Source organism: Neolamprologus multifasciatus, chromosome 9 (assembly GCF_963576455.1).
Source record: "Neolamprologus multifasciatus chromosome 9, fNeoMul1.2, whole genome shotgun sequence".
Classification (NCBI taxonomy): domain Eukaryota; kingdom Metazoa; phylum Chordata; class Actinopteri; order Cichliformes; family Cichlidae; genus Neolamprologus; species Neolamprologus multifasciatus.
Genome location: NC_140447.1, coordinates 24,340,983 through 24,365,412, shown reverse-complemented (window position 1 = coordinate 24,365,412; position 24,430 = coordinate 24,340,983). Strand labels below are relative to the sequence as shown.

Here is a 24,430-nt window from a genome sequence, read left to right as displayed (position 1 = left end):
ATTAGCCTTTCCTTGTTTGCACCTGCTGATGCACGAGAAAAGCCACATGCAGCCGTGATATTTTCATGAAGGTTCAAGGAGACCTTGCTACTGCTGCTTTCAGTACTCCTCCAAAATCCTTCCTGTCAGCTCCCCCCCCCCCCCCCCCCCCCGTTCTCCATCTTTCTCCTTTTTTCATTTTCTGCTGTAGCCCTTTAGAAATGTCAAGCTCCAGACAAACATGTAATGGAGGTCAACCTCAGAGGAGAGAAAGTGTTTGTGGGGTCGAACACTGTGTCAGATATTGGTTTTCTTTGCCTTTTGGCAGTCGGACCATGCAATTTGTGTTCCTGCTTTGATAGAGAGCAGTACAAACCTGGAGATATCTGGAAAACACTGTCAGCAATCTCAAGGAGGTTTGATAAGAAATGAAACAGCCATCGTCCAAAAGGGTGGTTGATGTGTTTCTTTGTGTGTCTGTGTGCGTCGAATAGACTATAATGTAATGTGTCTCAAGGGATGGAAATGTTGGTCTGCAGGTTAATTAATCACTTTTTTCTGAGATATCCCTTAAACACACATGCACGAGCCCCAGAGAGCATTTCCTGCTGCCATTGGTAAACCACTGTTTTCTGTATGACTGACAATTTATGTTTTTATAGCAAGATAGATTGCTGTAAATTGTTGTCACAGAACACGGAGTGTTCAGGTAACAGGACCCCAAAAGCAGACTCAGCACACCGCAGCTCAGAACTATGTACAAGTTTTATTTAACTGAGGAATATTTTAACAAAGCTAAGGAAACGAAAAACTAAGGCTCATGCCACGGGGGGAAACGAGGAGCGTGGAGCCCAGGAGCGCCGTAATCGGGACCATGGGGAAACTGCAACAGAAAGGGGAGACACAGTTAACAGCACGCAGGTTGCCAAGAAATGAACAGCTAGACTTCATTAGTTGCCGAGGCTTACAGGTAGAGCAGGACCGTGGAGCTTGGAGGGGAGAGGTGCCCGTGAAAGGAATCCTAGGGAAGGAGGCAGTCAGGCAGGAGGACAGGCATGCCACAGGCTTCCACGCCGAATGCTGGTCACACTGGTAGGAGACTTATGGACTGGCGAGGAGAAGCCGTCACAGCTGGCTGAAGTAGTCCTCCGGTGATTGCCTCAGATGAGACGCAGGTGGTTTGGAGGCGGCCCAGCCCAAGGGTGTGGCCACCGCAGTCTCCCACGATGCCGAGCCACGGGCCGCGACAATTGTGGCTCATAAACGAAATATTATCATTGTAGAAGTCGCTCATCTTTTGTAGCTGCCCAATAATTAGGTCAAAATGTCTATTCGTTCAACAGCTCATGACCAAATCAATGAAAAACCGAATGAAGTTCCCATTAGTTTAGTGTTTAGAAACAATATTGGGAAAGATATTGATCCCTTTTGAAGCAAATGTAGGTGCTCTAAACAAGTCTAAACATGTCTGTGATGTTGCATCTCCAATGAACCAAATCAAGATGCCTTTTTATTAGGTTAATTTCACACCGGGAGGTTTTCAGAAACAGTGTTCCTATCGCTTTATTGGTCTTTTATTTTGAAAATTGACAGGATTGTCTGCTATTCCTACATCTGACTTCCTCCCCTCTTTATCTGCTCTGTGCAGCTTGGTGGATTTTGCATTCAAATAGACCATTTTAAGTGAAGAGTCCCCTCTGGAACACTTATGAAATGTGCTGTAGCTGTGGAACTGGCAGCACTGGTTTGAATCGGTGGATTCAAACCAGTGCTGCCAGTTCATCTCCAATCATCTCCAAACAGAGACCTGCCTGGATTCAGGGGTCACTACTTCATGAAGCAAATGAATCAGGTTAAAGATATCAATGTGAGCAAGTGAACAAGAAGAAATTTTTCTTTGAGGGCTCCAATTCTGTTGGACATTGTGACATCATACATGATTGTCTTGCAGTGTATCGAAAGTCTGACAATAACTGTCTCATAATACCATTGCAGGCAAAATGCAGTATCGCGATATTGCATACTGTGAGTAGGGGCGTACCTATTTGATATTTGGATTGGATACTAGACTGGATATTGATGACTACAGGCCAGTCGATTCACTTCAGTATTCACTATTCACCACACTGTGTATTAGCAGCAACTCAGGATTTTATTTCAACAGCATGCTGTGATTAAGTTAGCTGAGATGACTGAACAGCTATATTGACGTCACTCTCAGACTTAACTATGACAAGAACATGTTGTCACCAACTCCATTAATATTATTTAAGTGTTTTTGTGTGAGGAGGAGTAAAAGGAGGTGCACTCAGACTGAGAGTAGGACAAAATAGGCCAGCTAGGCTCTAAATAACAGCAGTATGCAGCAGCCTGTGACATTCACACTTCACATGAGATGATATGAGACCAGTGCAGATAAATTTAGTAAATAACATAAATGCAATTTTAAAATCTTTATGTACTTTTGTGCTGTTGTTGCTTATCATCTTACTAATAATTTCTAGTCTAGCTAGTGTTATTATTGGTGTATCTGTTTATTTGTTACCTTTTACTTTTTACGAAATTAGGAAAGCATTATTTAAATTGAGCCTGATGTTGAATATAAAGAATGATTTTCAATCTCTTTTTAATGCTTATAATTTTTTTTACTGATGTTGGATATCTCAGTGGCTCCATGCTGTGGTATTTTATACATTTGCCTAACAAACAAAAGGCCTCCTGGGTCATTTCTGTGAAAAGATCTTTTAAAAGGTTTAGATCTAAATGTGCTTAAATAGTTGATGTTGGTACTTAGCTTGAAACAAAACCACGTACAAGCTTGTGGCATAGATAAATGAACCTCTTAGTACCACTGTTTACCCAACAAAAATTTATGCTAACCTTTAACCAAAAGCCCCATTTCCCCAGGCCATCTGCAACCAGTTTCCCTTTCTAAACATCCAAACTCAGTCTCAGTCTTAAGGCTAAAAAAACAAATACAAAAGCATTTAAGATACTCATCCTGTTCTTCTATTACGCTACCTTTTTTTCCACTGTTAGGAGATTATTGTTGCACACTGAACATTTTTCCATTGTCAGGTACAGCAGTGCTAGAACAGAGTGTCCATATTTCTGTAATCCAAGCTCAGTGGGCTTCACATCAACAGCAGCACTGTTATGCTAGCCCAATAGATAGTTTTCACCTCTCCATCTTGAGTTTCCTTCTCCTTTCATCACTCTCCTTTCTCCTGACCTTTGCAGAGGACCCTGCATTTACTTCTCTCAGATATCAAGATGCTGAACCACCAGACAGCACCATCCTTTTGAAGGAAAACAAAGGAAGTGCTCTTGTTTTTTTAAGATAGTTTCACATGAGTGTTCAGTGAAATTATCTACCAGGGCTTAATTCCTATGAGTAAAACTATAAATCTGCTGTGATCTTTGTTTACTCCCCGTGGTTACATATCCACTCAAAATTTCCCTTGCAAATCTGCAACCAGCAGTCCAAATCTGGTGGCTAATCCTGAGGCTGAAATCACTGCCTGACAGTTTAATAAGTGGCTGTGTTGTGCGTGTGTGTGTTTTTGTGCTCTGAAGTACATGCACATGGGGCTTTAGCAGTAAAAAAGACAGGAAAGCAGGGAGTGAGGTGGTCATTCACCATGGTTACTGGCCCTCCTTTCGAAACTGTAATTTTCCATCCTTTAGCTCTGCTGAGAGGAGCCTTTCTCTGCCCTGCACTGGCAGCAGACCGCTCATTATGAGCAGAATTCATACAAATTGCATCCGCTACTTTGTTAGCCCTTCATTGGGGTCTACGAGCTTTTGGCTTTGCCTCTGTAGTGTTCTCCTTTATCACAGCAGATGTGGGCAGAGATGAGCACGCTTTCATGTATAAAGGCCTAATATTGCTACCAGAGACCTTGAAAATACTTCAAAGAAAGTGACGCTAGAGCGACTTTTATTCTCTGACTGGAAATAAGGAGCTAATTTAGATGTGCATGTCATTTGTGAGACTTTAAAAGGTCATTTTTTAAAAATGTTCACCATCTTCTATCGAGCTAAAATAAAAAATGTTGGAGTTCTAAATCAAAACTGCATCACTCTGGGGATGTGCTTTTTAAAAAAGAAATTGGGATTGCTAAAAAAATGTCATTCGTCATTCATCTATGTGTGCAAATTAATTAAATTAAACCCCGACCGCTAAAGTGAGCAGCTCAGAGAAGAAGCAGAAAAAGATAACTCAATCTATTGAAGCGCAAACCTTTTCACCATCATTTTCTATCACAGAGGAAATGAACAGCAAAAGCAAGCAGCAGTGGTAGGAGAAATTGGCTTATGAAGATTCTTTGTCAGGACCAAAATTGCATAAAGAGTCTGCACATGAAGAAAACAATAATTAGCATTGTTGTCTGGGGAAAGATAAATGATTAGTGGAAAAGAGAGATAAATCTCTCGAAGCTTCTCATTAGTAAGCCTATACAGCTTTCCCTTTCAGCGTGGCACAAAACACAAAAACTGGATCGCTCGAGGACTTGACTCGAAGGTTCAGGGGAAACTTAATCAGGGCTCATCCTGGGCATGTCGCCAGTCTATCACAGAGCGACAGAAAATCACACACTCTGAACTCTACACCTATGGTTAGTTTACAATCACCAACTAATCTAACCTACACATTTTAGGACATGTGTTAGGATGTGAGCCTTAATCAGTTCACAAATTCCCTAGTCATTGAATCAGTGCCTGAAAACACATGAAAACTTTTTGCTTGTCCCTTTTTTGCTTTCCTGGCTTCATTCTACTTGGACACCCTGTCAAAGTCAACAATTTGTCCTGGATTTTTCAACCCATTTTCTCTCTCCAAGCTCATCCTCTTGACCTTTGCACTCGTTAATTGACAATGATGTTTTGAAATGGTTTCCCTCTATCAGACCTTTGGATAAACGGTGCCAGAAAGTGGACACCTCGGCTATTATGCCCCGTGTAAACGATAAGGCCACAGTAACAATGGGAGTGCTCTTCTCTGGAGATGGTCCAGCATGCCGCACACACGTTTGTTTTCAGATCTTAATGAGGACATTGAATAGATACAATGCCTCGATTTCACTAACATGAACACTAACCCCCCAGAAATGAATGCTTAACCTTAAACTAACATAATTGTAACCCTAAACTCAAAACAACATTTTGAGCCTCAAAATATGCCTTCAAATTCACGAGGACTGGCATTTGGGCCTCACATTTATTGGTGGTCCCCACAAGTATAATGACAGTTCTTGGTCCTCACACAGATATTTAAACAAGTACAAACACACACACACACACACACACACACAGGGAACATGTTTCTCCGAGCCTTTTGCAACTCCGTATATCCATCCATAAATGAGGTAATTAAAAAAATACAATGTAAATTTAAACTTTTATGCAACCACACTGTTAATGAAAGATGGCTAAAGCGAGCACCTGTGTGTTTCGTTTGTTTCATCTTTACATTTCTTTTATCTACTTCTTTGCTCGTCTTTGATGCAAAACTTGCATTTACATGACTAAACAAGCACCTGACCTCATTTGTAATGGAGACTAGACCGCTCAATATTCAGTGTGTTCCTTTGTTTATTCTTTGACATGATGAGCAAGACAGAGCGCAAATCTTAACAAATCTTTTCATGCGGTGAGTTCCTCTTACAAATCTGTGAAATGTGTAACAGGGAAAGATCAAACTCCATTGAATCTCCATTTACAGTCTCTAACTGTAAAAATGACTCATGATTTCTATGAGTGTCAGAAAGAAAAAGAATTTTGAAGCCCATTGCTGGTACATTCTTCAATAGTGAGCAACATTCAACATGGTTTTTCTCAATAAGGCAAAGGAGCAGATGAGAAGCCATCCACAAAAACTGACCAAGTAACCCATTCCTGATCTCGGTGTGTTAAATACTATGCTTTTTTCAAAGCTGCTGGGGTTTTGCAAATGTAGAAAAGGTGTCCTTTGGCACTGGAAATACAGTACACTGGGTTACTAGCTGGTCTCATAGCTAACCAGATTTAGCTGCTGAAGCGTGAGAGTTTTACTTCCTTCTTTTTACTTCCTGATTGACAAAAGGCTCTCTTTCAATCATCTTGTACTGAACTTTTAGGGAAGAGTGGAAATGCTAAAGGAAAGGGATGTACTTCATTTATAACACAAGAACAAGTGTTTGAAAAGTGAGTACAACGAGAGTTCAACAAACAGTTTTTGTTGCATTAACCGTACCAAGGATTTTGTGGTACTTTAAACCTTGCCAATTATTTGTGATGCCTAAACATAATGACTGAATAAGAGTAAAGATAAAAAGCAAGTGAAAACTAATAAGAGTGTGAAAACATAGCCTCTAATTGGGCATGAACACTGGGCTCTAGGCTGAAAGCTTAAACAACGTCAAAGATTAACTGGAAGATGACAAAAGCCATGGTTCAAAGCAGCTCAGTTCATACATGAGAGATTCAAGATAATGCTCAGCAAGTGCAAAAGTAAAGTAAAGCTGACCAGTTTGCATGACAACATGGGATTACAAAATGAAACAGGATTTAACAAGCACCAAAGAGGTCATAGATTAAAATTAAGATCCATGATTGACATTAAAGGCTAAGTTTTCCTGTCAGTGTTAAAATTTCTGCCTCTGAAAAGAAACCGTAATCTTGAGGTGTTTGAATATCTGTGCTAAAGCTCATAGAACGGTTAGTAAATGTGATTTCAGCAGTTAAACAATTAAATTAAATCATCTATGACATTCCCAATGTCGTTTCCTTTCTGCAGAGATTTAAGTCTTCACCACATCTCTAATAATTAATGTTCATGTCCAGGATCACTTGTTGATGTGGCCGCTGTGGCTAAGGTGAGAGCACTAACGTTTAGCTCACCTAAATCCAGGACATCGGACCTCTCATTAATATGGATTCCTTTGTCTGCCTCGAGTAATTTAATAATGACAGGTGATATGGCAGCAATGATGTGGACTGACGTCAGGCCCGGCTCATTGTCAGAGTGCTGTGCTGTCTGTGAAAACCTCTGCGGTATTCTCTGCTTAACTGCAGTTTGTCTGCACGTCTGATAGCCGAGAGGAGAAGTGATTAAGCTTCCTATGTGGCAGCTGAGATACATGCCATCCATCCTGCAACAGTCCTCCGGGCTCCTGATGAATAGGCAGATTGATAGGCAGATAGAAAACAGACAAGAGGCACATCATTGAAAACTTATGCCAGTGCTCCGTCAAGGTCAAAGAATTGCTTCACCTTCAGTGTCGTAGAAGGATTACAGATCATGGTTCCCATTCCAACCTCGGGCCAGAATTTCAATTTGAGGTTAACATATCAGGATACAAAGTCAAATGAACATGACACAAAACTACTAACGAGAAATAAAATGTATTTGCAGTGATATGTAATTCCTGAAATGCACAAGGAAAGAAAGACAAAGTGTTTCAAAGAGATATGGAAATGCAAGATACACAAAGAAGTAACTTTGTCTTTAGTGGCTCTTGTTCCGCCGGTACCACCAGGGCCTTTTACCATTATCTTGTTGAGGTATAATGCAAGATTACAGTACAGAATTTTCAAAATAAGATAACAATAATTGCAGAAAGTTGCTTCTTTTCATCTGGACGCAGTGCTCTCTCTAGGAGAAACATTTCATTGCTCATATTTCAGTCTTAGATAAACTTTTCCCCTGCAGTTGAACAAATTGAACTTTCTGGGACAAGATAATAACTAGCTCAGTTTTAAAAAGCTGTTAATGCTAAAATGCCACCCATCAGTCTATTATCTGCTGCTTATCTGGTCTGGGTCACAGGGGCAGCAGTCTAAGCAGGAATGTCCAGACCTCCGTCTCCCGAGTCACCATCTCCAGCCCAAAACATCCTCACCAAGGCTGCCAATCTGCCATAGTCAGATTCCAACTCGATCCTTTAAAGCAGCTCTACAAATTACCTACTCCTTGTGATCTCACTCTTTTGGCCACCAACTACAGTTTGTAGCAATAAGCAAGAGTAGGAACGTTGATCAGCCAGCAAATCAGTAGCTTTGTCTACATCTTCAGTTCTGTACCAAGCTCTAGAAAATTACTGCTTTGGAAAATGGACCAATTTTTATTACTTCCAGCTTCCCAAATGCCATGATTTGCTGCTTATATCAATTTTATGTGAATACCAATAGCGTCTCATCTATATTTATTATGTTTTAGACTCTTCGATGGATTTTTAAAAAGCATTTTGAAGATGAGATCTTTGTCTTCCAGTTAGTTTATAGACTAAATAAATCAATAAAATCAGTAATTGCAATGCTATGTACTTGTAACCCTCGAATTAACTACATTTAGTTAGTATTCACTGAGATCTTTAAATAAAGGAATGGAACTTTTTTAAAGCCCTGTAGGTTGAATTATAAAGAGATGACTCATTGTTTGGCTATTTGGGCCCTCAGATGTTTACTTTACTCTTTTTGTTGTGGTGCTATTGTTGAGCTATGCTGTACCTTTTTCTTAGGACTGCAGGTAATGACACTGCAAGTTAGCATCATTATTTTCCATCTAATAAGGAGCTATTTCTTTACCCCAAACTACACAGCACAGTGGGTAAACATCCCTTTCCTTGAGAAAATAAATATTACACTGTAAGCCTCATTGTGTGCTTCCACTTGCAGTAACCTACCATTTGAAATGCGTGTTAAAAACAATTTTTGTTGCATTAATTGTGAATGGTAGTGTTAACATTTTCTCACACGTGTTACACATTTTAAACAGGCTGATTTTATAGCCTGGTTTGCTTTTAAAAAGATAGATCTAATTATAAGATAGATATAATTTTATTTCGAACATGCAAATATAATAACAGAGAAAAAAAAAACAAAAAACAAAACTTAAAAATCATCAAGTTTTCATGTATATATCTTTGTCTACAGAATGCGTGTGCTCGAAAAGGAGTAGGATGAAGTTTACACTTTTCTTGTTCCTACCCCCTTATTTCAAATTTAATTGCTTACAAATCCATATCCAGGATTCAACATTATTTGATCATATATGGTTAACTATGTACAAGTCTAACACATTGAACATACACAAATAAAAACCATTTTCAGCACATAAACCAGAACAACAACAAACTTACAAGTTAGGGAAATCAGTGTAGTTATAAAAGAGCAAGAGATCACTACAAAAAGCTATAATGGAAATTTCCTGTCTACCAGAAAATGTTAAGGATGTTTTTTATGCATGCAGTTAAGAGTGAAGATGGAAAATTGCTCATAAAAAGTTGAATGATGCATGTGTAGATGATATCTTTTACCATACAGAGTAACAGCGTCTGTGTTTACAAACAGGGTTCGTATGCAAAGAGACGCCATTTCAGTCCACTTCCAACCCCCAGCGTCACTGATTGACATCTTAGAGCTTTTTATTTTTTATGCACTTCTGGCATCTCCCAAAGAAAGACCCAAATTAAGGGTTATTGGTGTTGCCAAGGCAACCTACTGGGTAATTTTCTGTAATTTTCCGGGAGGGATTGCTATTGACGGTGAAGTCCATATCAAGATGCTGTATGCTGCAAGGAAACACCTACAAACACAAAAGTCTATTTTTTCGGGGGAGGAGGTGTTCTGCCGCAGTGAGGAATGTCCCATAAACGGTGTATAATTTCTAATATAAATCTTGGCTTTTGTCTGAATGCATACAATTATTTGCTTTATTTGAGCCCGCTTAGTCATCACCGCATAGATTAAACCCTGCATACAAAATGTACATTCTCTCCCGCTAAGCTGCCTGAGAAAGATAAGCCTCTAAAGATTGATAGAATTACTTCCAGCATCATCGCCCTGTTTTCTCGCTGTGAAATCTTGTGATCAAAACGCTTCACCCCGTGCTGTTCTCACATGAAAATTCGGCATATCTTTCCCAGAGTTTGACACATTGTATAAGCAGAGCGTGTGCTGACTCATGGTGAGTTTTTGCTCATTGTCCTCTTTCCTTTGTGGATCTCTCCCCCCCCACACCCCCCACCCCACGCTGCAGCTCTGCAATGGTGGCTCTGTGACAGATCTGGCCAAGGGCATGCTGAAGAGAGGAGACAGAATGGATGAATCCATTATTGCCTACATCTTGCACGAGTCCCTCATGGTAAGCATTGGAGGGGGGGTGACTATGATGTACCCCAGAGTAAACGGGGTGATTTTACAGGCAGGTGCTCATCGGGATAAAAGAAGCTGTTAACCTCTTTGTTTCGCAGGGCCTCCAACACCTGCACATCAACAAGACCATCCACCGTGACGTCAAAGGCAACAACATCCTATTGACGACGCAGGGAGGGATCAAGCTCGTTGACTTTGGTAGGTGCCTCTTTTTGCCTTTTTAAAAAAAATTTTGGCATCACTGTCCTCTAATCAGCAAAAAACACGTTATAGCTCTATTTAACAAAATCAATTACCTTCAGCTGTCTTACAAATAAACTGTGACAACAATTAGTTTCCCTGAGGGGCTGGAATACATTTACACGATCCAACAACGTGGTGGATGGTTATACTTTTCCACTCTGCCACAAACAGCTGCAGACATTGCTGCTGCTCCCACTGCGATTTCTTAACCAAATGAGGCTCGCTGTAGTTCCTGGGCTCAAGGATCAGGATAGGCAAATTGATTCTGATGGTTTTCCGGAGATGACTCACCCCTCCCCAAAACCCCCCAGCTGCCTGTTTTCATTACAAATAAAATCCCCCTCTCCATTTGTGCGTAGGTTTGCATTTACTCCTGCTAATTGCGGGCTTCTCTTAAAAGCCCTCTCCTAACAATGAAGCGCAAAGTGCACTGCTTTTACAGAAGAAGAACAAGAGGGTGGGGAGGTATTAATGGAAACACTTGATACTTGAATGGGAAGTAGCTAATACTGAGCCAGAGCAGCTTCTTTCTCCTCGCGCTGCTGTCATGGAGATTCTCAGCACCTGTTTGTTTGTTTGATGTTTACTGATGAAGTAGATCGAGATGTCCAAACTCTGCACCCAGAAGCATCACATAATTCATATAATTATACAGAAATATGATAATGCTTCTGGTGATAAGAGATGAATCCTAGGATCTGGTATTCTTGGATTCTTTTAACAGTTGTGTGTTGTGTGTTTTATTTGTGCATACAGAACATATTTGCTTTAAAAACTAAAAACAGTTACAAATACAACATATTCTGAACGGAATGGCAGAAAAACATCCCTCGTAATCGGTCAAAACTATGGCGTCAGTAATAGTGGCTCTTATTATTGCATTTGAAAACTGCTTTATTTAGCTAAAAGCCCCCATTAAAACCTCTTTCTACTTAATTTATTAATTGTGTTTAGTGTGATTCATTCAAAAGTATTTATGCTGAAAGAAGTAATTTGTAATTTCTCAAATTATTCTGTATGATCTGGTGGTTTGGCCGAGACCACACATGTTGCTTTCTTAGTTTTTGCTGGTGCACACTGAAAATCAGCTGTCACATCTTCAACACTGTGAAATGCTGGAGTATTCATAGACTAGAAAAAGTAACCTGTTATTGGTTTCAGTTTTAAAGTGAAACAAAACGTTTCAGTCTTGTGCAAAAGTCTTGAGTCTCCCCTCATGCCTTTATATTTTGTTTCCAAGGAGTAAGGCCTTCTACTAATTCTGTACTTGACAAATAGTTCTCCCATCTCTCTCTGAAGGTCTTTCAAAGATTTTCTTTGACCATTTTCAGAGGATTTTTTTGTTTTTGTTTTGTGTGTTAAGCCACTTAAGCCCGACCTATGAACCATTCAAGCATAAAAAAGCACCTAACTCAAGCGATGAACCAGTGTTGTGTCTACACACGAAAGACAACTTAGCAAAGAATCAGTTCTAGATGGTATCTGTCTATGCAACTTTTGCCTCACTCTGATTTAAATTAAAATGCTATAAACACTCACAGATGATATCAAACAAATTGTCTGAAGCTATTAATCAGGTTATTGCAATCCTGGCATCTCCAGCAGCATCCAGCCATTATTTCCGCGATATATCATCTCTTGCTTATTTACAATAAGAACATCTTATCAAGTGTTTGATGTTTCTCTGGCTCAACTTGTAATGAATGTCCAAGATAGGAAGGATGCCCTATCTCTGAAAAGAATTTATTACATACAAACATTGTTGGTTAGACCAGAGAGCCGGTTTCAATTCCCCGTGTTTAGTGCTAAGCTCATGAAACTCTCACAGGAAGTAATTATGTTTAATGTTGGGACACGTTATCATCAGTAAATTGTTGCTGCATTCACTTTAAGGTATAAGAAAGCAGTGGCACCGCTGATCAGCTTATCTTCTATGAATAAATATTTGCCGCTGTGAATGACTGTTATCTGTTCGCACCATATTTGTGGTTGCTGGTTAGAAGTAATGCATGTGGATCAGTTTAGGGAAGATGTTAAAAGAAGCTGTGTTATAACAGGAAATAAAGTTTATATTGAAGTGTGGGTTTAAAGGAAGAAGAGCCACAGATTTTCCTGACAGAAATCTCTCGACATCTACTGGATGGTTCCCACTGGTTGAGGTCTTATCTATTTTAATTCCCTAGCAGATCAAATCAGTCATTTGTCCTGTAACTTTCAATTCAATTCAGTTTTATTTTAGTGCCAGATCGCAACAGTCACCTCAAGCCGCTTCATCTTGTAAGGTAAAGATCCTACAATAATACAGGGAAAACGGCAACAATCAGACGATCCTCTTTGAGCAAGCACTTGGTGACAGTGGCAAGGAAAAATTCCCTTTTAACATATGTATTTAAAACCACAAAACTAAAAAATGAAAAGCTTAGTTGGAAGTCAGAGTCACTGTAAATAGCAGGGTTTACCCAATAATTAAACTTTGCTCCCCTTGCTCCATAAATAATAATTCGTTTTTATAGTTTTTAAGTTTTTATATTCTTGCCAGATTAAAAAAACTGTCTGCTTTCAAGTTTTCTCTTATTATTCTATAAAGGGTTCACATCATAGGCAGCACATTCAAGTAAAACAAGCTGTATGCATTCAGCACAGAGATTCATAGGATTTGTATGGAAAATAAATAAGACCACAAAAACAAATGTTGTTAATTTTAGTCCACTAGATTAGTCTAAATTAAAAGGTCCATTTACTTTTAAAGTTGTAACTAGGGACACCACTGTATTCCTATTTGTGTCTATCAATTTTAAAGACAGCTGTCAGTCTCCTGGTCCTCTAATCCAGCGGTCTCCAACCTTTTTTGCGCCACGGACCGGTTTATGCCCGACAATATTTTCATGGACCGCCTTTAAGGTGTCGCGGATAAATACAACAAAATAAAACTAGTACCGGTACCGAAAAAAAGAAGATTTATTCATAACACACGTGAAAAGACCCAGGGAAACCGAGTTAACGATCAAAACGATAACAAAATAACGCTGAAAACCGATAAAACCCCTGAAAACCATACATTTCACACCTGAGCCTCAACTCTCCAAACAACCAAACGACTCACGGACTGGTACCTGTCCGAGGCCCGGGGGTTGGGGACCGCTGCTCTAATCTACATGCTGAAGTGTGTGTGTGGTAGTAAGGAAGGGCTTAAAGTCCCAGAATCAAGAGCCATATGAATGTGTGTGTGAACAGTGAATGTGGTTTGTGGTGAAAAGTCTTTGTTGACTGGTTCACACATCTGCTTTTACGGCAAAAACCCTTATCTCCCATAATATCATGACACCACGCAGGTCTACATACTATTCAATCAGCAGCATGTCCTCCACTACAAGCTCTCCTGTAAATCACACTTCTTGCTTTGTCGCTGCTTGATCTTCACTCTGGGTTAGGCTTTTCATTGCTAACCTTCGTTGACTTGACATGTTCTCGGTAACACGTTGCGTGGGCTGTGGTTAGTTTCTTCCGGCCTCATTACAGTTTTGCACTTTATACATATATATACTCCATACGTACTCCAGTACAGCCTGTAATCTACTGATTTGTGCTTCTGAACAGGACGTTTTCATTTTGTCTTCCTGAAAAATGATTTGTCTGGTCCAATATGATGTCATATGTATTGATTCATGGCCATGTACTCAAAAATAATATTTTTCACTTTTAAAAAGGAAAAAAATGCGTATATTTCGAGAGTGGAGGGATTGCTGGTGGAGTGACTCATTTTGCTGAACACACTAGAGGTTTAAGTTAACATCATAAACATCACACATTCTTTGTATTATTTTTTAAAATATTTTATTACTTTCATAGTGTTGAGCATTAAACACTATGTGGTCAAGATGAGAAAAATCTTTGTGGCTTGGTTTCAAATACATAAAACATACTCTGGTTTCTTGATTTCAATCGTACGTGCTGCAAACACAAAATGGACTTCCTGTGAAAATAGTCAGAAATTCATGCTGACTGTCATGAAAAAGCGCACAGTTTCTGTTCATTGCCATGAAGAAATAATTGCTGTTGCAATTATTTCCTGTTTTGCATGCTCATGCCATTTCAAGTAATGTAGAGTATAAGAGCAGGGTGCATCGCCATCTTTGTCTCCCATTCTCTCCAACATGAACTGAGGTCAGGCAGTTTTTGCAAAAATACCTTAAAAAAGCATTTTCATTTATTTCTTCTGTTCTTCGGACAATTAAAAACAGGACTATTTGATTAGTAGCTACAATGTGAACTGTACGGTTTCCATTCCAATTACAACAAGCTGCAAGGTCACTGTGAAATGTTTTAGTGCAATGACAACAGGCTGGATTCAAAGAGTATGCAGGCACCCGGGTTGAATCTCATTTATAAAAGTAGCTCCAACTTCTTTTGTGACGTCCCGCTTGCCAGCTTGTACGCTGCCGACAGCTGAGATTTGAATGAGGTCTGTGACGTCACGAAGGAGGAGAAACAAACTCTCAGAGTGACGAAAATGGCGGGGTTGGGGGGGGGGGGGGTCCGACTCCAGCTTCCACGGGTACTGCATCACGCTGGGATTAATGGTTTTTCGTGTGGAGGGGCTCATGCTACACTGAGCAGCTGAAGAGATAAAGCCCCCGCAGTGACTCATCACCGGCGGAGAAACAGAACAGCAAAAAAAAAGACGGACCCAAAAAAGAGCAGCAGAAGAATGAGTAGAGCTGCTCGTTCATCAGTCTCTCATGAATATTCTAATTGACGGCATTATCTCTGTGATGATTATTAAGTGTGTGGCCCACCAGGCTGCACTCCGGGCTAATGTAGTGGAAACAGAGGGGTTGAGAGAGCTTTAATAGGGGGCTCTTTGTGTACCTGTACTTTCACGCGCTGATATTCCTCACACGCCTTATATATCATAACAAACACATACAAGTTTGTGTATAAGGATGAATCCCTGTAAAACTCTGAGTTTGTCCTCACTAATGTGGGGTGATGTTAGTGTGTTTGTGGTTTTATGACACGATGTGACTGTCCCTGTGTGTATGTTCGCCTTATGCCTACATCTCCCCGCCCTGCACATGATTATAATCCCTTTTGATGTTTGCCACAGAACCATTTTTCTTTACACTGCTCATCCCGGCATTTCTCTCCACCCCTGGATTTAACCCCCAAGCTCCAACAGTGACAGCATTTAAATGGATGCGCAGGATCATCACCGTGTCTAAATTTGCTGACATGGTTGGAAATACATTCATGTGGTGTAAATGGCTTTGTTCTGTTACTTAGAGATCGTGCCTGTCTGCACACTTTTGATGTTTTAAACAGATTTTTATGCAGTTCACCATCTGGATGTTTTGTTGGTACATTTCCTCAAATTGCCCTTTCATTTCCTAAAAGCTTTTATGTTGCACGTCTGGCTGCTAAAACACATTTTGCAGAATCTGTGCGCCTCATATTCTTCATATAAAAACATGAAGTAGAAGACAGAGACGCGGTTCTGCAGAAGCATGTCGCGCATCACTTCATCACCTTTTGTTTGTGGGTTGCCGCTTTTGTCTCGAGGCTTTGCTTTTGTCCCGGTCGCTGCTCTTGATCTGGCCGGCTGCTTCAGCAGAGCCCGCCCTGGGATACATCACAGTGTGGCGTAACACTGATTTGTCTGGACTGGACCGAAGTCACGATTGTGGGTCAGCATGTTCCTTGTCAGGCACATTAACACAGTGCACACACACACGTAATGACACACGTGTCCTCTTTTTCTCTCTGCAGTCCCATTTCTGCTGAACGTATCTGCCTCTGACTTGACTCGGGCCTCTGTAGCATCAGACAATAAATCACTCAGATGCGTCTTGTTCTGGGAGGAGGTGACACGTCTCCGGCCACCAGAGCGTGCTCACAGTTGAATTGTATTCAAATGTTGTTCTTGAAATGCCAAAATCGCTTGCAGTCAAATAAGAATTTGTAATTCATGGCAGTCTATCATTTGGATAAAGAAAAAAAGCACTGCAGATGTTTATGCGTGTGTATTGCTTTTTTCCCTCGTCACTATAGCGACGGCTCTATCAGTGCACGCTTCAAGAGCCGTTGGGCTCTGTATCATTTGAGCCGTGTCCTGCTGTTTACTCTGCACTGTTTCCCTTTTCACAGAGCATCACTTTTACCTGCCAGTGTGATCTTTGTTGAAATAAAAACATGTTATTGACATATTTTGAATTGTCTCCACTGAGTCTTTTTTTCTACCCTGCAGGTGTTTCAGCCCAGCTGACAAATACCCGTCTGAGGAGGAACACCTCAGTGGGAACCCCCTTCTGGATGGCTCCCGAGGTACGGTAAAAGTGGCCTATAAATGCTCCCGCAGCCTCGTCTCTTTCTGCTACATTAGCCTGGAGCAGATCCCAGTGGACCACAGTTAATAATCATCAAAGAGATAACACTGTCAAATACAATGTGCATGGAAAAAGTGAAATGGGCAGCCTCCATCGTTCATCTCTTGTATAATCATGGCTGAGTGCACTGACAGTATGTATAGCTTGTGTAGAGAAGTGGCTGCATCAAAAATTGAGCGTTTTATACCAGTCGTATGTGTTTGAACCGTATTCTTTTTATAGCAGGTTAATGTGACTTTGTGCTGTGAGCTGGGCTCTCAGCTCGGGGTTCTTAACGATCTCTGACACCGACTGAAAGGCTGTTTCTATATGATAGTGTTTTTCTTGCTTCAGTAATGCATTAGGGACTAAGCTGCAGTTTTTGTATGCTGTTATCTGTGGCCACTACTGTCAATGTTTATTGACAGCGTTGGAAGCTGTGCTTCCTTTATATTGCAAGTTAGAAGTTCAGTGGTGGTAGGTGAGAGTTTGCACATCAAAGTCTGTTTACAGGTCTTGAGGATGTGCTACTGCATATTTGAAAAAAAAGTCCAGCAACACCTTCTGTGCCTCCAGAGGGATCAGTGTGAAGTCCGTTAAACTGCCTCAAGTGTTGGCACTTGCATGGAATAAAAAAATGTTTTTCAATAATGTAAAAAGTCCAAATTCAGAATAAGTAATCTAATTTTTTTTTTTAAGTTGACTGAGAAAATATTGTAATTTTTTTTAGATAATTCATAACTTAATGAAAATTTTAAAAGCGAAGAAGAGGTGCTCATTACCATGTTATGAATGTGGATGCTGCACAGTTTATTCAACAGAGGCCACTTTGGAACGTCCCTGACGGCACCATGGTTGGAGCACCAGAAAAGCAGCAACCTGCTGATCTGAGTAATAAATAATAAATAACTAGACATACTACTACGCAGTCAGAAAATCATGTGTCTAAAAAAACAGCAGGAATCAGCTGACATACTGGAATATTATTGGTCCTGAAATTCCTATACTTGTCAGGCTCTAAACATCCCTTAATATCAAGGAAAGCAGGTGAACATACATGTTCCAGCATATTTGGTCTTGTCTCCTGTATATTTTGACTTTCATACTCCCCCTCCGAATTGGCTCTCCAGATAAGGGAACATAGTGTGTCTCTGCATTATTAACAAGCAGCCAGGCTGTCCATATGTCTAACACCCCATCATACTTCCAAAGGCTTCAGTGAGAATGACATTCCTGTCGAGACTTCACCATTCGGGGAATCAGCTCCTGAAACAATCCACTGCAGGCATGAAATTCAAGCTTAGTTCCTTTAATGGATCAGTACGATTTAACACATTTCATAATGTGCAAAACTGTCTCCATTTTCAGTTTGTGCTGCAGTCTTTGCTGTTTCACTACTGCTCCGCAAATAGTTGGCAAGTGTTTGCAGACAAGTCAGAACTTAGCATACAAACCACAGGCAACCACAACAATCTGCTAATGACCAAAGCAATCGCAAGGAGGTCTCAGTTTACCAAAAATACCAACTAATTTTACTGAGCAACTGCCAGCAGCCCCCAGTAGGTTTTTAAGGAGTAAGACATTTAAATGGATCTTAGAATGAAACAGGGACAACAAACAAAACACACTGCAGAACAAAACAGATTGCGTAACGTTGGAAAACAAACTTCAGATGACGTTTGGACTGTGCAGTGAATTGATTCATCGTGAAAAAGGCTCGGCAACCCCTGGTGGAGCAACGGCATAGCAGAAAACAGAGCTAACCTGAATGTTAGGAGATGCACTTTTAGCCTCTCAGTCAGACACCATTCATTTATTTTTCATTGAACTTGAAGCCGCAACACTTTTAGAAACCCTCAACAAGTAGAGGAATCTCTTAACCACCCATTTGCACGCTTAACCTCAACACTGATCAAGATTAGATGAGTCATTAGCGGAATTCGTGGGGATGAGATGGGTAAACTTATACTCAGCATGATCACCCCAGATCACCTTGCATGTTCACTTGTTAAATCAAAATAGCTTTTACATGAAGTTTGCATGCCGTGCAAATGCAGGATGCTGCATGACGTGTTGTCGTTAAGGCTCAAGGATTTTAATCTTATTTGTTTAAGACATTTATTCACAAAGGTCTAAGAAAGGGCATTTATCTGAGTGGACTGAGTAGACAAGAAGCACTTGACAGAGCGGAGGTTTCTTCTTTCTAAATATACACTTTGGGGACAATATACAGCGCTGGCTTTATATAAAGTCTACTTCTAAAGAGGATTTGCTTATGCAAGTTTGACTTGGAGGTGAGCTGCATCTTTTCTGCACCGTGTTATACACAATGTTATGTAGATGAGCTTTCTTTTCCAGAATAATTGTGTTTGGTTGTCGCTGTCAAGTTGTGATTTTGGCCGCGTTATGTGTCTATATTTGTGTGTTGGTTGGAAATAATTTTGCTGTTTAAAAGTCAGTTTGTCATGTCTTTGCAAATTAGTCTCCTTGAGGACCGATTTAACATTGATTTCTTTTAGTTTTCATTAAGTGTGTTTGCCAGCAACATGACGGAATAATGAAAGTTTTGGGGTTTTGTGGAGTGTGTGTCTTATTGGTTATCTGGTAATGATTTGTCTGGTCTGCATGCATTAGACTCTGCCTGTGCAGAACTAGAAAAACAAATTACTGATTACTGTTAAATGTGTGTATTATATGTGAGTGTGTGGTAATAACAATATGAATCTTGAATGATTCATACTGCTGATTGAGTGCCATACTGCCCGCAGGACAGTGATGATGGACTGTGTGTGTGTGTGTGTGTGTGTGTGTGTGTGTGTGTGTGTGTGTGTGTGTGTGTGTGTGTGTGTGTGTGTGTGTGTGTGTGTGTGTGTGTGTGTGTGTGTGCGAGTGGGTGTGTGCGTTCACTGTTCTGCTCACAGCAAATGATAATGAGGAAGTTGTTTTGGCTGAGCTACTGCAGTTTGTTTAGTTGCTTTGTTGTTAGTGCACAACTTTTTAATGACATTTTATATTCTTTCACATTTGTTTGTGTAGAAGCACAAGAAGAAATTAAAAAAAACTTAAATACTGACTTTCAAAGAAGGAAGCAGACCCTGATTTAATTGCTTTACTCGTGATATCTGTAATCAGACATTAGACCACCTGTTATATGTTCTTTATTTCATCATCCCTGCAGGTAATAGCATGTGAGCAGCAGTTGGACTCCACCTACGACGCCCGTTGTGATGTCTGGTCCCTGGGCATCACAGCTATAGAGCTAGGAGATGGAGACCCACCCCTCTCTGACCTCCACCCAATGAGAGCCCTTTTTAAAATACCCAGGTAAACCTGCCATAATTGCATCATATTCTGCTGTGCTGAATGAATTTAAATGATCCGGTTCTTATGACAAATCTGAGCTGAAGGTTGCAAATAAACCAAAATCATGTTGTGCTCTCTTCAAAAATGAGTTTGATTCTCAATAAGACATATTTTATTTTTTATCGAACTGGACTCTGCTTCAAGGCTAATGGCAGCTTTCCTGCACATAATTAAGTTCTCATAGAAATAATTTACTTAATTTAATTTGTACTGTGTTCGCATTTTGTTTATGTAATGTGCTTTTACATTTTTGATATCTTGAAAGGTGCTATTACAGATTAAAGCTATTATTATGCTGTTTTGCCATCCTTGGATTTGATAGAGCTGAGTTATGACTTTGTCAGAGTGATAAAATAATGACTACCCTTTTAATTCGACCCTGTTGTGCATCTTTTTTTTTTCTTGTTTTGTCCTCTGAAACACTTTTCATGACTTTTTAATTACAGCTGAGAAAACACAGCTCATTTTGAAAATGTGAATACAGGCATGAACAATATTAAGCTTTCAGTCTATATCAGTAAATACATAGATAGTACTCAATATGAGTTTATGGATATTTTTTTCTGTAGGTTTTAGAACCTAAAATAGTCTTAAAAACTAAAGTAACTAAACAGAAACCGTCAAATACACTCTGAAAGAAAATAAAGATAAAATTTAATCGGAAACTACAAAATTATAACCACTCTGTTTTCATTTTTAAAGCTGGAACCATGCATGCAAATAGCCTTTGCCTTAAGATACAGCTCACCCCAGGCAGAAGTAAAACGAGATGATATTTTCTTCACTACCCTGATACGGACCATCTCACAAGACTGGGCATGTTTTCATTATCTGACTCCTCGGCTTGTAAAGATAGCATAATGTATAGCACTTGCACTGCAATAAAGAAAAGTCCTCTCCTACTTCCAACATAGTGATTTGTGCCTCTATACAGACTGTCACCACACTAAGTACAGTCTTTTTAGTTCAATTGGCTTTTTTCTGCTTGCAGGGTTTTATCCATTACATACTCCCTCCCTGGCACTCATCCCAATGATCCTGCTGGGAGGAGGCTGCGGGCAAAGCCTCTCTTTCTCTTTGTTTCTACTGTGAGCTGAAGCTGATTTTCTAATTGTTTATCTTCACCTGATTTCAGTGTGAGAGCATTTAACCATCGCAGCACAGCTCTTTGTCCATCACTGCCCTGAAACACGCACACGCCTACACACACAGAGTGCTGCTGTGTCACGGCTGTCCTGTGTGTTTGCTCTGGGGGTCGTGCTCCGACGGAGCCATCACACAGCTTTCTCACAATCTATGTGACTGCTGCAGCCAGAGCTCCGGGCTCCCTCTTCACACTCCTCACTTCCCTCTGCTCACTACTCTGGCTTCATTTGTCAAGCAGTCTTGGAAAAAGCCACACTGAGGGCATTAGTTCATCCACTCTCTCTTATTTAGTACACATTTGCCCTCCCCCTGCCCCCCCCCCAAACAGCAGACCACCGAAGCCATTCCTCATTTTTATTATGATTGGTATAATCCTGATTTTTCTATCAGTAACTAGTATGGTTATTTTTATCAGTACAGTTTTACCTACTAATTGCAGCACACAAGAGCTTGACACAATGCATGCAAACATATAATACTATAATGTATTTTATATACAGTGATGCCATACAAGCCCATACAGTTTCTCTATTGACATTTCTTGAGAATTGTCTGCCATATTGGATGTGATGCAACCAACAGTTGTGAGGGAAAATGCATAAAATCTGCTAGTTGGCAAGTTGTTTCTTGACGATTGCTGGCTGTTGCTGAGTGAAATGGATTGCAAAGCTGGCACTGAATCAAAAGCCTCCTTGTGTTTACTACGGTTGCTGCAGCTCCCTGTAGTTTGTATGGACGGCGCTTACTTGTCTAAAAACTCTCGGAAACCAAACACAAACCAGAAATGGAGAATGTTTGCCTTAAGTAAGTAAGTAAGCTAACACACTTAAGAAGTCGCAAATTTTAACTCTAGATTGCTTTGGTAAACAAAGCAGTTGGTATACATGGTTGACTCAACGGCTGCAAGGTGCAAATCAGCCCATCACCCCTCCACCACCGTGCTTGACAGTTATGCTATGTTTGTGTTTTGCCAAATGTGGAGCTGTGAAACATCTCCACATTGGTCCTGTCTGTCCAAGAACATTGTTCTAGGAAGGTTGTTCCCATTTAGGAAGGTTGGTAACTGTGTTGAATTGATGCGCAGAAGTAATTGTTTCTTTCCTCCTTGGTATTGTGTTAACACAGACCTGAATCCTCCAGACCTGCAAACTAACAAATCTTCTGCTTTCATAGAGAAGATCAGACTTGCTGATGATCATTTAACTAAGTGCATTTGATAAGCAGCACCTGGCTGATACGTTTCCTATTTGTTCCTATGGAAGGCTGTACTTAGCACACACAATGTTTCTGCATGTTTGATTTCACTTTTGTGTAAATAGTGTAATATGTCATGTGTTGCTCTTCATATGTGGTTGTATTTATCTAACTTTAAGTCCTACGGACCAGACTACTTTCATTACGTACTGATGGCTTATTTTCAACATGATTGTTATATTTTACCAATGTATCATGAATTATGAAAAAACATAGGTCCACACTGAAAGGAGTGTGCAATGGATACATTGTATCATATTTCAACACATGGAGCTGAATCCAAAAAGATAAAGAGCAAACATACAGAGGAACAAGTCCAGTAGTCTTTTATGTTGTTTCCTCATTGCCTTATATTTCAAGGTTCAAGTTTCTTTATTTGTCACCTTGAAACTTGAACCTTGAATTTAAATAGGAAGAGAAAATGAGGAATGCAGAGAAGGACTAAGACAACAGTATATGTATGGAAGTCAAATCTGCGCTCAAAGCTTCGGTCTCTGGAGTGGATAAAAGATTTAAAGTGCTATTATAATTGTGCTCAGGTGTTAATAGCTAAGCTTTCATTTTCATTATGTGTAACAGAGAGGATTTAAACTTGCTTCCAATACTTTACTAAGTGAACTTTTGGCAGGCGAAACTGAACAAATTGCTTTAGCGAACTGGGGTACAAACAAGAAATTATATTTTAAACAGTCCAAGTCCTTGTAGCCTTTATAGAGCTTTAAAAAGTAGCTTTATTATTCAGGTAGCCCAATGCAACTACCCCAAGTTATCTCTGCAGGGCTCTCTTTGTCTTTCGGGTAAGAAAACACTTTAATGATCAGAGTATTAGCTGAACAGCCTGAAAATAAAGGCCTGATGCATTTGCTCTCTATATTGGTTGTGTTGTGTGATAAAAAGGAGACGAATGTCCTCTCATTAGACCAATTATTTGCTGTCAGAGCCAACGTGCAAAAGGCCTCCATGCATTAACAGGCAGCCGTGACTTCGCTGCCGAGTACCTGGAACCCTCTCGTAAAGAGGTACTTAAAGCCGAACAGGGAATCCAATTAGCCGAGTTGTTTTTCTGCTGTGAGGCCTTGTTAAGTTTAACCCCACAACAATGTGTGTATGTTTTCAGGGTAAAGTATTTAAGAAGTTCTGGTTTGAGTCTATACACAAGTTTCCTAAAATCAGCTGTAACGATACCATCCAGCTACACTGCTCTGATGGCTGAAAGCTACCACTTTTTGACACCAGAGAAACACCTCTGGATGCCCTCAGTGACGAATCGTCCCAGCCTTCTGTTCTCCGCCCTGCCCGCTTAAATCCTATCTCATCTTATCTTTCCATTTATCTTTTCCATTTCTTCCCATAACAGAAACCCGCCGCCTACTCTCCACCAGCCGGAGCTCTGGTCAGATGAGTTTAATGACTTCATCTGCAAGTGAGTGTGGCTACTAGTGTTTATCCTTCCTGTGTGAATAATAAATATTTACACAGATAACCCGCTGCTTTGAATATGAATCTGACAAATGCACTGCACTCCTCTTTCTGCCTCATGCTTGTTCTCCCACCTCACAGATGTCTGATTAAGGACTTTGAGCTGAGACCGAATGTGCAAGACCTGCTCCAGCATGTGTTCATCAAACAGACTGTCGGCAGAGAGAAAATCCTGCAAAAACAATTGATTGAGCTCATTGATCTCAACCAGCAAATTGGAGTGATTGAAAAAACAAGGTATTGTGTCCTTATGGCTTTTGTCTCTATGTTTTTGTCCCGATATCTCGCTGTATGAGCCAAATACGCCCGCACCGTAAAGTGTTTGATCGATTTTGATACAAAGCCCATGAAAAACTTAAAACATAACGCCCTTCCTGTCAGCGGTTGTTATATGCTAGGCTGTTGCTTAGCTTTTGCCGACAGTATAATCCAAATTACCCTCCTTGCTGGATGTTTTACAAGCCCTG

At 40.2% G+C, this 24,430-nt stretch overlaps 1 protein-coding gene across 7 annotated transcripts in view; it reads left to right on the top strand.

Annotated features, from left to right (window-relative positions):
• Positions 1-24,430, top strand: part of myo3a (myosin IIIA) — a 67,810-nt gene that overhangs the window by 6,793 nt on the left and 36,587 nt on the right. For all 7 annotated transcript variants that reach the window (XM_085173555.1, XM_085173557.1, XM_085173553.1 and 4 more), the window contains exons 4-9: positions 10,001-10,105; positions 10,215-10,314; positions 16,604-16,680; positions 19,900-20,045; positions 23,842-23,907; positions 24,045-24,200. In XM_085173555.1, coding sequence (XP_085029681.1) covers positions 10,001-10,105; positions 10,215-10,314; positions 16,604-16,680; positions 19,900-20,045; positions 23,842-23,907; positions 24,045-24,200 — 650 coding nt within the window. The remainder of the gene's footprint in view (positions 1-10,000; positions 10,106-10,214; positions 10,315-16,603; positions 16,681-19,899; positions 20,046-23,841; positions 23,908-24,044; positions 24,201-24,430) is intronic.